Source organism: Oreochromis niloticus, linkage group LG6, assembly GCF_001858045.2.
Source record: "Oreochromis niloticus isolate F11D_XX linkage group LG6, O_niloticus_UMD_NMBU, whole genome shotgun sequence".
Lineage (NCBI taxonomy): Eukaryota > Metazoa > Chordata > Actinopteri > Cichliformes > Cichlidae > Oreochromis > Oreochromis niloticus.
The window spans coordinates 14,380,192-14,394,035 of record NC_031971.2 but is presented as its reverse complement, the minus strand read 5'-3'; the positions used below and the strand labels follow the sequence as shown (position 1 = coordinate 14,394,035).

Genomic DNA, 13,844 nt, shown 5'->3' with positions numbered 1-13,844 from the left:
GCTTTATTGCATGCAAAAGCAGCTTCGTCCGTCTATGGTAATTCTCCCTCTCTTTCTTTCTCTCAGACATCGGGGTATACTCTAACAGTGGTAGCCTCAGACAACGGGGCACCCCCTCTTTCCAGCAGCGCCATGATCAACATTGACATCTCCGACATCAACGATAACCCTCCCCTTTTCTCCCAGGCCAACTACAGCCTCATCATCCAGGTGAGAGGGGGAAAGGGGTCAATGCGGATAACTGATTAGAGTTGGAAAGGAAGAAAAAGAGGAGGAGGCGTGGTGGGAGGGGAGGAGGGGTGCAGTGGACACAGAGAGAGGGATTAACAGGGAGTAATAATAGAAGACTGCGCGACTAGAATGTCAAGAAGCAAGTTGGAGGATGGAGCAAGAACAGAGGTGAGGAGGGGGATAAAGAGGAGGGTGAGGGAATTGAAAGACACAGGCTGCATTTTAAGTATAAACTGGCAGATGGGGATGGAAGAAAGGGAGGAGTGATGGACAGTGGGAATATGGAAGATACTAAGCTAATAAAGCATGACTGACTGAACTGAGGGAGGTGCCTGTAATTCAGTTTTTGAGATTAAAAAAAGAAGATTCAAAAGACAGGGGAAAAGAAGACTCATTTCCACTTTTTCTCTCTGTTTAGAAGCCTAAATAAGATAAATTTGGGAGATATCACGAAGAGGCAAAATATATATTCCAAACAGATCAAGCACTTCAGGATAGAACATTGTTTTGCCTTCTGACTGACTTTATTTTACTTACACCGGAGCCTTGATCAAAGTATGGTACAAAATCCCACAAAAACAGAACAAGAAAAAAAACAGTGTGCAGATACTGTACGAACCACAAAAAAGATCAATAGTTTTTTGCCTCTTTTTTTTCCCTCAAGAAGAAAAAGTCTAGTTTTCACTCAGGGCTTGAAAGAGTCAACAGAAAGACAGATTTGAAGCTCATTCAAGGACAGAAAACAAGAATTCTGCCTATAAAACTGTCATCTTCCTTTTTATTGTTACTCATGAGAAGCCTACCCACAAGTTTGTGGACAGGCTCTTAGACCGGGACGATTGCCAGATAAATAAAAATAGAGCTAAGCGTCTACAGCCTCAAATCTTTAGTTAAGCCCAGCAGTACTTGGAGCTAAACGCTAGCATGTATAGTGTTATGTTTAAAATGTTTGTCGCCACAGTTGAGAAAGTTAGCATGGTGGCTTTGGAGCTGAGGTTGATGGGAACTGTTTGGCTGTAAACCAAAAGCATTTTTCAGATACAAGTTTTGACTTTGTGAAGGCGGTCAGAAGGATTTATGGATGTCGAGTCCGTTTCAGTGTTGCAGCACAGTTGCGTTTTCTGAGCAAATATCTGAGACGTTTGAAGTTAAACATCACAGTGAAAAGCTTCACCATTACCACGTCTTCTCAGCGCAGTGTTAAACACACCTCTGCCGCTTCCCACAGGAGAACCGTCCAGCAGGCACCAGTGTTCTCCAGCTCACCGTAACCGATCGGGACGCTTCTCACAACGGGCCACCTTTCACGTTTGCCATCGTTGCTGGGAACGACGGCGACGCTTTCCACATCAATCAGCAGGGAGCTCTAGTGGCCATGGGAGTGCTGAATAGAAAACATAAAGAAAACTACCTACTGCAAGCACAGGTGAGTCGAGGAGTCCAAGGAGAAACTAGAGTTGAGAGGTTGTATCGATTTAACCATCGAGCCACAACAACCTGATCTATCCGTCTTCTCTCTTTTTCCTCTCTGTACCTTTACTGTCACGCTCCCACATTTTGCCAACTACTCAGTGTTCCACCCTGCATCTCCTTCCTTTAAAGCTTCTAAATGTATTCTAAATTCAGCTTTTATAGGGTGGTGTAAGGTGCAGAATTGAAATGGCATAAGGCAGCGGCATCAGAGTGCATCTCACAGGAGAAGCTCAAATAAGAGATTTGCTTTGATTTAGCTCGATCACGTGTCACCTCAGAGGAAAGAACAGAGAAGAAATGTGTGGGCAGAAAGGACATGAAATGTGTGATGTCTTGTTACACACAAGATGCACACTCAGATGTGAGTCATCTTTGTTTTTCTCTCACAGAGCTGATGACCATCTCTGTGAAAGTGTGAATGCTAAAATGTATGATGTTGATGGATTTAAAATGGGTTACACCTACAGTATGGAGATGCTGTGAGATTAGGGATGTGAGCAGCACAAGAGCTTGATTGCCCTCTGCTGTTGGAATAAAGATTAAACTCGGATGCTCTCTCTTTTTTTTCTTTCTCATACTCAGGTGTCAGACAGTGGCAAGCCACAGCTCTTGTCCACCACCTTCATCAGCGTGCGTATAATTGAAGAAAGCGTCTACCCTCCCGCCGTTCTTCCTCTCGACATTTTTGTGTCGACCGCCGGCGATGAATACCCCGGAGGGGTCCTGGGCAAGATCCACGCCACTGACCAAGACATCTACGACACTCTCACCTACAGCCTCGCTCCTTCATCCTCCTCAGATGAGAGCAGCAGCTTGTTTTCAGTGTCGCCCTCTGACGGCAAAATCATCGCCTTGCGTCCTCTCGATGTGGGGCACTACCCTCTTAACGTGACGGTGACTGACGGACGCTTCACCACGCCGGCTGACGTCACCGTGCATGTCAGACAAGCAGCTCGTCAGGCCTTGGATAACTCCATCGATGTGCGCTTTGCAAATATCGCGCCCGAGGAGTTTATTGGGGACTACTGGCGCAACTTCCAGCGAGCGTTGAGAAACATTGCCGGAGTTAGGAGGAGCGAGGTTCAGTTAGTCAGCCTGCAGCCTTCTGAGCAAGGAGATCTGGATGTTCTGTTGACTCTAGAGAGAGCTGGCAGTCCCTATCAATCTCAGGAGGTGAGACTAGGAAGTAGTCTAACATATTTGCACCGATAACAGTTAATCTGTCATATATGCCCACAGCTCGATAGATTTTTTTTCCATTACAGCCATGTTGACACAGAATGGCAGGTAAACACAGGTGATACCATTAATGAGGTACAAGTGACAGGTAACACCTGTGTTTACCTACTATTTCATGTCAAAATGGCTACTCTGAAAAGGCACTACTGCTTGAAACCGAATCCAAATGATATTAAAAAAAGGGACTTCTAGATCGACAGATTAGATCTTGATGAATGCAATGCTCAAGTTTAAACACTGTGTAAGTTATTGAGATCGAATGGCTGATTGAGCTTTCAAGAATGTTGTACAACATTTGAAAGACTGACTCAAGAATCCAGAAATTCAGTATTTCGTCAGGTCGAGTCCGTTGTACTCGAAGCTTCTTTTACAGTGAGAATTAATGATCAAACACGGCTTTCTTTCAAAGAGCTCTTTTAGAAGTTTGAACTAACTGTGACTTGTTTTAAAAATGACTAACAAGTATCCAAATTTTTTGCTAATTAATGTTGCCAATTAGGCAGTTGATTAGTTCAGCCCCGGCCTTTAAATGACTTCAGCCATTAATCACTTATCAGAACTGATTAATTTTCCATTGACTAGTGAATAATTAGAGCACTCATTTAAACAGTTTTGTTTTTCCAATTTTCCTCAGGTTGTCTTCCGGAAGCTGAACTCCTCTGCGGCTGTGATTGAGGAGATGACGGGCATCCGCATCGTGCGGGTGGCGCAGAAGCTGTGCGCGGGCCTGGACTGTCCATTACACTTCTGCGATGAGGTCATCTCCCTGGATAAAAACGCCATGTCCACTTACAGCACGGCCCGCCTCAGCTTCGTCACCCCACGATACCAGAGAACCGCGACCTGCCAGTGCGAAGGTTCGTGATTACACCTCATGCACCTACGTATTTGCTCATATATAGTTTGGTAGAGTTCCTGATCTCACCTGTGCTATTTTGGCATTTAGGTGGCAGATGCCCCGTGTTGAACAACCTGTGTGAGAACAACCCCTGTCCTGAGGGTATGGAGTGTGTGGCAGATCCCAGAGACACTGAGTACAGTTGTGTGTGTCCTGAAGGCAAAAAAGGCAAATGCTCCGGTAAGACTATCTGTGATTTGGATATTCTGTCTAACATTTTCTTAATTTACACTGCTGTTATGTCTTACTTGTACATTTGTTCATCCTGTGCCAGATGGCCACTCGCTCACATTCAGTGGAAATGGTTATGTGAAATACCATCTGATGGAGAATGAGAACAAGGAGCTGATGAAGCTATCCTTGCGACTCCGAACTTTCTCCAGCCACGCTACCGTCATGTATGCTAAAGGCACAGACTACAGCATCCTTGAGGTGTGTGCAAACCTATTTTCCAGCCCCATATTTCACTCACACGTGTTTTTTTCCCCCTTCTGTCATTTTTAAAACTGAATGGAAAACCTTGCTTATCTTGAATAAGCCTTTGCATTTCTTAGCCCATCTCTGTATTACTGCTCAGCATTTCCATATCAGAAGGGTCTAAAAAACCCATGACTGACCCGACTTCTCTCGAGAGCAGCCAGCCATGTGTACCAACCAAGTATGCTGAAGGGTTCAAGAAAGCCATTTTAAACCTTCTTTCACATGAGGGACTATGGGAATGTGGTGGTGGGTTGAAAAACACACACACAAGAGCTATTTTAGTAGTGGGAGGGAAACAGAAAGCAGTTTTCCACACATTCCTTTTTCGAGTCTGTCTGGTATAGCAGTCAACATGCCAGACTTCAGAGGAAGAACCGGGCTGGCTTAGAGACAGATTTAGTTTAACAGACTGCTAGCTGTTTTTTTGGGGGGGGTTTTCAGAGGCTTGAGCAGAAGTTTAATTGTTTTATAAAGCTGTTGTTTTTCTGTAAAGCTCTTCGAAAGCCATTAAAGTGGAAGTGTCCTGTGTGAAAAACTGATTTAAAACAATGACTCAATGGCTTTTGATTCTCAGTGTTGAGATGAATGACCTGGTGTGATATGTGCAGGATGTGTAGCATATTGTAAAGCTGTATTTTCTGTCCCTGAAACAGATCGTGAACGGCCGTCTGCAATACAAGTTTGACTGCGGCAGCGGCCCCGGGCTGGTGTCGGTCCACAGCGCTCAGGTTAGCGATGGCGAGTGGCACTCGGTTTCCTTGGAGGTGGACGGTAATTATGCTAAACTCGTGCTGGACCGGGTGCATGCGGCCTCGGGCACAGCCCCGGGCACTCTGCGGACCCTCAATCTTGACAACAGCATTTACTTTGGCGGTCACGTACGCCAGCACACCACCCCTCGCCACGGAGGCAGCCTGCCTGTCACCAACGGGCTGCGTGGCTGCATGGAGGCCATCACCCTGAATGGCCAGGAGCTGCCTCTGAACACAAGGGCTCGCTGGGCCCACGCTGTGCTGGAGGACATCGTGGACGTGGCTCCAGGCTGTGCGCTCACACCTGCCGAGAGCTGTTCTAGCAACCCCTGCACTAACGGAGGGAGCTGCACCTCGCTGCCTAATGGAGGTACGTGGAGTCCTGCTTGGCCCATTGCACTCACTTATTTTCCAGTCCTCGTGCATTTCCTTGAGTCTGGTTTTCATTGAGAAGTTTATCTGATTATGTATCGCTGCCTTTCAGACATATTAATTCCATTTAACTGCATCCAGGGAATAGCACAGATTTTCAAATTAAGAAGCGAACCGTGATTTTAATCTGGAGCAGCTGTTCGGTTTGTTACCTGTCCTATCTAATTGAGATTTTCTCTGCTTAATAAGGAAAAATCTACTAAATACTAAAATCATATTTTAGTGTAAACATTTCATTCTGATGTACGCCTGTTAGGGCTGTTTGCCGTTGATGTGGATTCAACACTTCTGCATCTGTTTCACATTAAAAACCTGCCAGCGGTTCGAGGGCATAATTACAGTCTTGCCATCACCAGAAGGCTTTTGGTAAAACATCTGCAGGATGTTTTAAAATCACACCAGCCTAGTTTAGAAAAAAGAAATAGATTTATGACGACAAAAAACGTCCGTTCGTTCACAGCGCTTGTTAATTTGCTCATTGGCCTGTTTTTCTAAACTCTTCAGGCTACTTCTGCAAATGTCCCGCTTCTTTCATGGGCACACACTGTGAGATCGCCATTAGTCCTTGTGCCTCCAACCCCTGCCTGTATGGTGGCACCTGTGTGACCCGAGGAGGTGAATTCTACTGCCAGTGCAGAGGGCAGTACTCAGGACCAAGGTACTCCAGTGTTTTATGTGTAATCTTGATAATATGAACACTGTGCACAACATACGGGATGATATTACCGGCTTGCTTCACATCAGCTTATGCAATGTTAATATTAGTTGTGTCTGTAGGATTTGTGCACATCTAATTTGGAATTTGAGGCTTCATGCTGGAGTAATCTTGTCGTGAATGCAGGTGCCAGTTGGGGCCGTACTGCAGAGACAACCCTTGTAAAAACAGCGGAAAGTGTATCGACAGCTTGGACGGTCCAGTATGTGAGTGTGAAGCAGGCTTCCAGGGAGACAGGTATGTCAGTGTGGAGCTCAAATGAGCAGTAACACCGAGTTATTTGAATTCTCCTAGTAGGTAAATCTGATCTTTTGCAACGACTGTCAGAAAAAGCTTCTTTTTTTTGCCCACAAACAAACGTCAATTGAAATTCATACATGTTGTCCAGGTGCCTGAATGATGTTGACGAGTGCATCAAGAACCCGTGTGCCAACGGAGGACAGTGCCAGAATACGTACGGCTCCTATAAGTGCAACTGCTCGCAGGGTTTCAGTGGAGCAGTGTGTGAACTCCAGGACGTTCACAACAATAATTTGGTCTCCAACTCCTGGAACATTGGCTTGGAGGAGGTGATAGGCATTGTTGTCTTTGTGTCTAGTATCTTCATACTGGTCCTTCTCTTTATCATCATCCGCAAGAAGGCCTGCCGCAGAAGGTCGAAGAGCGAAGACGACGACAAACATCCGGGAGGTTCAAACGTGCCTCACTCCTTCCTCCAGAGACCTTACTTTGATGCCAAATTCAACAAAAACATCTACTCAGACATCCCTCCTCAGGTGCCCGTGCGGCCCATCTCCTACACTCCCAGTATTCCAAGCGACTCACGAAACAACTTGGATAGGAACTCATTCGAGGGCTCCACCATACCAGAGCATCCCGAGTTCAGCACCTTCAACCCAGATTCTGTGCACGGGCACCGCAAAACCGTGGCCGTGTGCAGCGTAGCGCCCAATCTCCCTCCTCCCCCTCCATCCAACTCTGTCTCTGACAGCGACTCCATCCAGAAGCCAAACTGGGATTACGATTACGATGGTAAGTTTGATTCCAGCTGTTTTTTCTCAGGAGTTGCACTGAGCTTCAAATGAGTATGATTAGTGTCTTATTATGCTTAAAACATGGGTTATTTACCAAGTTTCTGATTCCTTAAGTTTCCAGAGTTGTTGAGTAGTAGACGTAAACTAGACTTGCTCACTTAACGTCTAAATGGTGATTTTTGACTTTGTATAAAGCTGCTGCACATGTTCCAGCACCTCGCCTAAAAAGAGAGGCTATTTCACTCATGTGAATGCATCGCTGACTGTCGGTAGATGCATGTGAAACTGGAAGTCTGTGGAAAAAACCCCGATATCTGGATTCTCATGAATTCATCAGTTTGTGTTAAAAACACTAGCAGAGCATTCAGCACTGGTGCACTGCCAAGTAAACAATTTTTATCAAATATTTGTAAAACTATAAAAATCCTTCTGGCAAAAAGTATAAAGGCCAGCGTATATGAGCACAAAGTTATTTTTGGAAATCCAAAACTACTTTAAAACCTAACCAACCAGCTAGTCTACTTAAAGTGCCAAAAACTACATTCTGTACTTAACTCTGTAATTCACACCAGATTTTGTTGTTCTTTCCACTAATATCCACTTGTTGGGATATTATAAAGTCACTAGTTTGATTCTTTTAAAACTGCATTTACTACAGTCAGTGTAAAACTTCAGCGAGAAGGAAAAACTCTCTTTTTGATGGTAAGAAACCTCCAGCAGATCCAGGCTCATACACACAAGAAGAACAACAAACAACAACAAAAATCCCCACTATCAGCCACTGACAGGGGCATGTTCTATATTTAAAATGTGTGACTAAGATCATACTGCGCCTTCTGTTCCAGCTAAAGTTGTGGATTTGGACCCGTGCCTGACCAAGAAGCCTGTGGAGGACAGTGCCTGTCACCCCTACAACACCAGAGGCAGCATGTCTGAGGTCCAGTCCCTCAGCTCCTTCCAGTCTGAGTCTTGCGATGATAACGGTATGCTGCCATGTTTAATTTGCTCCTTTGTAGCATTTAGAAAAAAATGAGATGTCATTTTGAATGCATTGTTTTGGTTTTCTGTTTGTTGCTTTTTGTTCCTTTTCTCTGATCGGCCTGCAGGATTTTGCAACATTTGCCTTTGTCTTGTTGATTTGAGCGCTAACACCTTTCTCTCTGCATGCACAGAATGGATGGCCCAGTAGTGGCTCTAAGGGTCATTTGTCCTGTTTTTTTTGTTTTTGTTTTGTCTCTTTCTTTTTTGCTGCGGGGCTTCAGCTCCCATATGGATCAAATCAGTCCACAGATCCAGAACAAGGTTTTAAATAGGGGTTCCGGCCTGTAAGTCCTCCATCACTACCAGTACAGACGGAAGCAATCACTACAACTCGTGTTGTGCTATTCTCTGGGGATTATTTACACACAAGAAAATAAATACAAATTTGACCTTGTTTCCTGTTCTTCTGGCCCCGAGTTCACCTGTGTTTAGCTTCAAAAGGAGTTTGATGACTTACTTAAACGGCAGTTATATTCTGTTTGAAAATTGCTCACACATCTGCGCTTTGTTTTATTTTATTTTTTATTTACAAGCATGCCTTTTTCTTCCTTTTGTCCCTCCTTTTTTGTTTCCTCATATTTTCCAAAAATAGCTCCAAACGGATGTTTCAAGCAAACATCAAGGAACATATCAAAAGGGTATACAAGCACATTTTATGTTCTCCCATTTCTTTTCCATGTCATACTTAATTACCTTTTCATCATCGCTTAGATATCACGGCGGGCACTGTGCTGCTCATAAGTCATCAAACCCTTCATCCGCGCCTTCGAAAAGTGACAGCAAATCCAAATTTGAATTAGAAACGGAGCGTGTTCAAAATAGGTAATTTCTGCTTTCCTGCTAATTCAGCGGCTGTGTTTTCCGCACACATTCAGCTTTTTCTCTTAGCTGGAAATGTGTTTCGATCTCTGGGGAATTTCACTGATTCTTCCATCTGTACTGTCAGTGGCACCCAGTAGCATCTCAGTTTGTTGTTGTTGTTGTTGTTGTTGTGTGTTATCCTGCACAAACAAAACTAGACCCTCCTATCCTCCCCCCGCTACACACAAACACCACCACTGCCATCGCTCTATTCCCACCATTGTGTTGTGCCGAACCATTAACACCGCCCTCATTCCCCCAAACATTCAGCATCAGTGCATAAAAAAGCAAACGAGGACGACGTTTGTGGGACGTGTTGCTTGTGTTGGCATCTCTCCCACCACTGTGCATTCCATATGTGTTTTTATTTGTCTTTGATAAACGATAAAGAGCGTTTGTACTAATGCTAAGATCTCTTCCACCCACTCTCCCCCCTCTCCCCTGCCTCTCACAAGCCTCCATTGTGACAGTTATCCACCTTGTCAATTCTGCTGTTGACACGGTGGAAGGAGAAGGTACTCTTCCAGCTTCCATCTGCCGCTGGTTTTTGTCCTCTGTGTTGGGATGTGAAGTGTAGGCTGTTAGAGCTGCCATTATCTTCCACTGACGAAACCTCACCGACTAGAACGTCTCCTATTTTTATGATTCAGAAGCTAATTAAAAAGATATGCACAAATCAAATTAAACAAGCAGCTCAAGTGTTGCGTCCTCGATTCAGCGCTGAGCTCTTGTGCACCTTGAGAAGTCGGTCTAAGAAAATGGCAGAGCTGTTGTGCACTGACATGTCGCTGCCTCAGTCATTATTTGCCCTTCAGTGTTCGTTGTCCTCATTTCATTCATGTTCCAAGCCCGATGTTCTTTCCACGTAGATTTTAATGCGACTTGTTCTTTCTCTTTTTCTCCCCCTTCTCGCCTCATGTAAAGAGTCTTTTTTGGCTCATGATCTCAAGAACCCAAGAGGTGACTTGTGTTTTTTTTCTTCTTTGCTTGCCTGGTGTTGCCCTGATCCCATCCTCTGCAGTTTAACCACTAACCCTGAATCCTAATGAGGAGAGTTTAACCTCCTCTCTAACGTGGCTCTGGAGCTTTGTATACAGCTGTGGCCTGATAAGGTGTTATTGTCTGCATCGTAAGGTTATATATATGTTTCTACCCCCCCCAAAAAAAATCCTTTGCATGACGTACATGAGTATATGTTATATGATCAAAAGTGTTGCTCAGTAACTAACTGGAAATATTCTCAGTTTTTTATGTTTGTCTGTCTGTGTTACTGTTGTGTGAGCTTTCTAAAAGCCATGGCATCTGTTTTAAAACAGTTAAAGGTTTATTTTTAGCTTTGAAATAAGAGGAAAATCACACAGTCGGACTTGAGACTTGGCGCTGTAATGTATACGTGGGCGAGTCGTAATAATTAGGATTATTTAAATCATATCTTTTAATTTAATTACAAGATTTAATAGAAATGCTCAGAAGCAGGGCTGACTCTTTGGGAATCACTCCAGTAGACAGGAGAAAAGATGGCTGTACCCTCGGTGATGTCATCCAGATTTGAATCTTGGTTGCAACAAAAACCAGCTGTTATGAGGACGAGTGGGTCTGACTGTGAAAACACACCTTGATTGGCTAATGACTTGTGATTGGCAACTCAGTAGCCAATGAGCATGTGGTTTCATTCCTTTTTTTCAGTTATATTCAACTGAAAACAAATAATGGAGTCAGAACACCATCCTCCCATACACTTCACATAGCCTTCAGAGGGGATGCAGGTTTTTAGGCAATTCCACATTGGCTTCATTTTTATGTTCAGCTCTGTATTTTGCTGCTTTGTCAGTTATACACCCGTGACACGGCGACAATGCCCTCCTGGCCACTTGGAGCTAGCTCATTGCCCCCAGTGATCTTTGATTAGATAAATGTATGCACGCATCCCTGAGATCAGGATGACTCACCAGCAACAGTTTAAAGTTGTAAAGGAAGAAAAAGAAATCACATTATAATCTTATAACAAAAGATAACGAAACAAAAACACAGGGAGACAGACTATTCTTGTTGTGTATTTTATTGTGTCTGTTAACTTGTGAATCATGTCTGCTGTGTGTGTCTGAGCACAGAGCGTTGTGCAGTTTGTTTAAGCTCGTTGTGGTGTGGTGTGTGTGTGACTTTGTTCCTCCTGCATGGTGTGGGTTTTTAACATTAACCTGAGAGCATCTGTGCAGCTTTTGCGAGAGAGCAGTGATATAATGTGTGTGCTGTGGTCTCTGCTCCTCAAACAGGATATCACTGGGACACATCTGATTGGATGCCAAGTGTTCAACTTCCTGGAATCCAGGAGTTTCCACAGTATGAGGTTGTGGAGTCACCCCCTCTGTACAGTGACCCGAGTGCCATTGACACCGACTATTATCCCGGCGGCTTTGACATTGAGAGCGATTTCCCTCCGCCGCCAGAGGACTTCCCTGCAAACGACGACCTCCCGCCGCCACCGTTGCCAGAGTACAGCGACCGCTGCGACACCCTGCGGCCCCTCGGCAGAGACTTGGACCCGCCTATGACCGGTCCGGGCAGCTCAGGCGCCATCCGCCAGCGCCCGGCCCTGCCCGAGCTTTACAGCCTTAACCAGTACCTGCCGCAGCACTCCTTCCCAAGCGACAGCGGCGATAACGAGGGCCTGGGCACCACTTCAGCCTCCGCCACCCCAGCCTCCACCCTGGGTAACAGCGGTTACAGAGGAGGCTACCCTTTAGGTTGCAGTCGGGACTTTGACTCCTCTGCTCTGGACAACATGTCCATGTCTCTGTACACGTCCACAGCCTCTTGCTCGGACATGTCGGCGTGCTGCGAGGAGTCCGAGGTGATGATAAGCGATTACGAGAGCGGTGACGAGGGTCACTTTGAGCGGCTGTCCATCCCGGCGCTGGACTCCCAGCAGCACACTGAAGTCTGACACTGGATCCAAACAAAAGTGCCTAAACCCACAGCTACACCTTATGTTAGCCCCTGACTCACCACAGACACTAAACACGCACAGAATCTGGACCCACACACACACACTGACACACACTGACACAAACATAAACACAGGGGTTTGTTGAGACTGGCCGAGAAGGCCGTTCAGCTGAGAAGATCTGAAGAAGTTATAGGAAACTCTGTAGCCGCTTTGCATCTGCTCAGCCCAGCCCCCCCCCCCCCCCCCCCCCTCGCTTTAAGTAGCTGTCATCATACACAGGAAGTGGATTGTGCAAAGGATCGACATCTCAACGTGCAACAGGAAAAACATCATGACAAAAAAAGAAAGAAAGTAAATGTCTTTGTTTCTATAGACAAAACCAAGCAAGATGTTTTTATACAAGTCTTCATCTTCAGTGTAAATTTAAATGTACAGTTTTGATTTCAAAGTTTACTAGGTTTTGTAGATATTCTATGCTTTTATTTTCAACAAAAAAAAGTTAAATGGTGTGACATTATCAGCCTTACTGTGCGTACATTCATTAAGAAAAAAAGAAGTGTTTAAAAAAGAGAGATAAAGAGAAGAGCGTGACTTTTCTGAACACAGTGTACTCGTAAAGTTTGTTGTCTCTTGCTCATTTCAAAAAGGGTCTTCAATGAACGACTGCATATTCTTGTGTTGTTTATTTTTTATTTGTTTGTTTGTACATTTTGACTTTGGAACCTCTTTATTTTTCCACCAAGAAAATGGGACCCAATATATTTATAGTGCAGAGTTATCCATGGACACGTGACTTTTTCAGGTGTCTGTGTGTGTCTGAGCAATGCTATGGTCTTGTTAAGGTTTTTATTGAATACTGCCACAAGCTCACGCTTTCCTACTGGCAATAAATTATTCCTAAAAAATACTCTGATGTCTGCGTCTGCCTTATTTTCTCAGCATGTTCACAATATAACTGTACGATGCATCACTCTGTTACAGTACTGGGGATATAAATGTATTTGGAAAGGGGAAATCTCTTAGTATATCTTAGTTGTTTGACTGGATGATTTCAAACACTCTGCAGAAAAATTCATCTGTAACAGTTCCAGTCATCAATCATTCAAATCATTTTTTTCCCCAACTTATTTAGGCAAACATAATTAAAATTGTGTGCAGTGCACAGTTGATGATTTTCTTGGTCTTGTGAGAGCTAGTACTGCTAGTGGAGCGTTTACCCCGGTGATGCTGGGTTGGATTAGTGATGGATGAGAATCATCTTTATTTGACCAAGTTCGTGCACGAGAACAAGGAGACGATAAGAAGTAAAAAAACAAAAAATACAAGTTACAGAAGTCTTATGAAACTGCACAAATTACAGCAAATGATAGATATAAATAGGCTGAACATTATTAGGATGGATTGTTCCTCCTTCATTCATTAAATATCTCCTTGAGTATTTGTTAAACTCTTCACAGACTAATGATGAATTAAACTGATGTTATAATCACAGGCAGTCCAACACTAAAACCTAAAAGCTGGCTTTAGGCCTTCTTAAACTCTTGACTGCGTTGCGTCACCTCCCTCCTCCTGTCTCCCAGCAGCTGTTTGTATCAATAAACCCCGGCTGCCTCACATGAGGCTGATAAAATAACATGACCCTGATACCTCCGGTGCTGGCCCGTCACTGCAGGCAGCCTGTGCTTTGTGGGGGCTTTTTTTCCCACTGTTTGGCTTTCTCTGCAAAGTGCTGACCCAGTCA

General features: G+C 44.4%; 1 protein-coding gene across 8 annotated transcripts in view; it reads left to right on the top strand.

Annotated features, from left to right (window-relative positions):
* fat1a (FAT atypical cadherin 1a) overlaps positions 1-13,010 on the top strand; it is an 84,820-nt gene extending 71,810 nt beyond the window's left edge. For 3 of the 8 annotated variants that reach the window (XM_019360091.2, XM_003449696.5, XM_019360090.2), the window contains 13 exons: positions 67-210; positions 1,460-1,657; positions 2,287-2,877; positions 3,578-3,800; positions 3,890-4,021; positions 4,116-4,273; positions 4,975-5,443; positions 6,010-6,163; positions 6,347-6,457; positions 6,609-7,252; positions 8,100-8,237; positions 10,081-10,116; positions 11,430-13,010. In XM_019360091.2, coding sequence (XP_019215636.1) covers positions 67-210; positions 1,460-1,657; positions 2,287-2,877; positions 3,578-3,800; positions 3,890-4,021; positions 4,116-4,273; positions 4,975-5,443; positions 6,010-6,163; positions 6,347-6,457; positions 6,609-7,252; positions 8,100-8,237; positions 10,081-10,116; positions 11,430-12,100 — 3,669 coding nt within the window. In that variant the 3' untranslated portion in view covers positions 12,101-13,010. The other 5 variants (XM_013274106.3, XM_019360092.2, XR_003220639.1 and 2 more) reach the window with 4 other exon arrangements.
* The last annotated feature ends 834 nt before the right edge of the window (positions 13,011-13,844 follow it).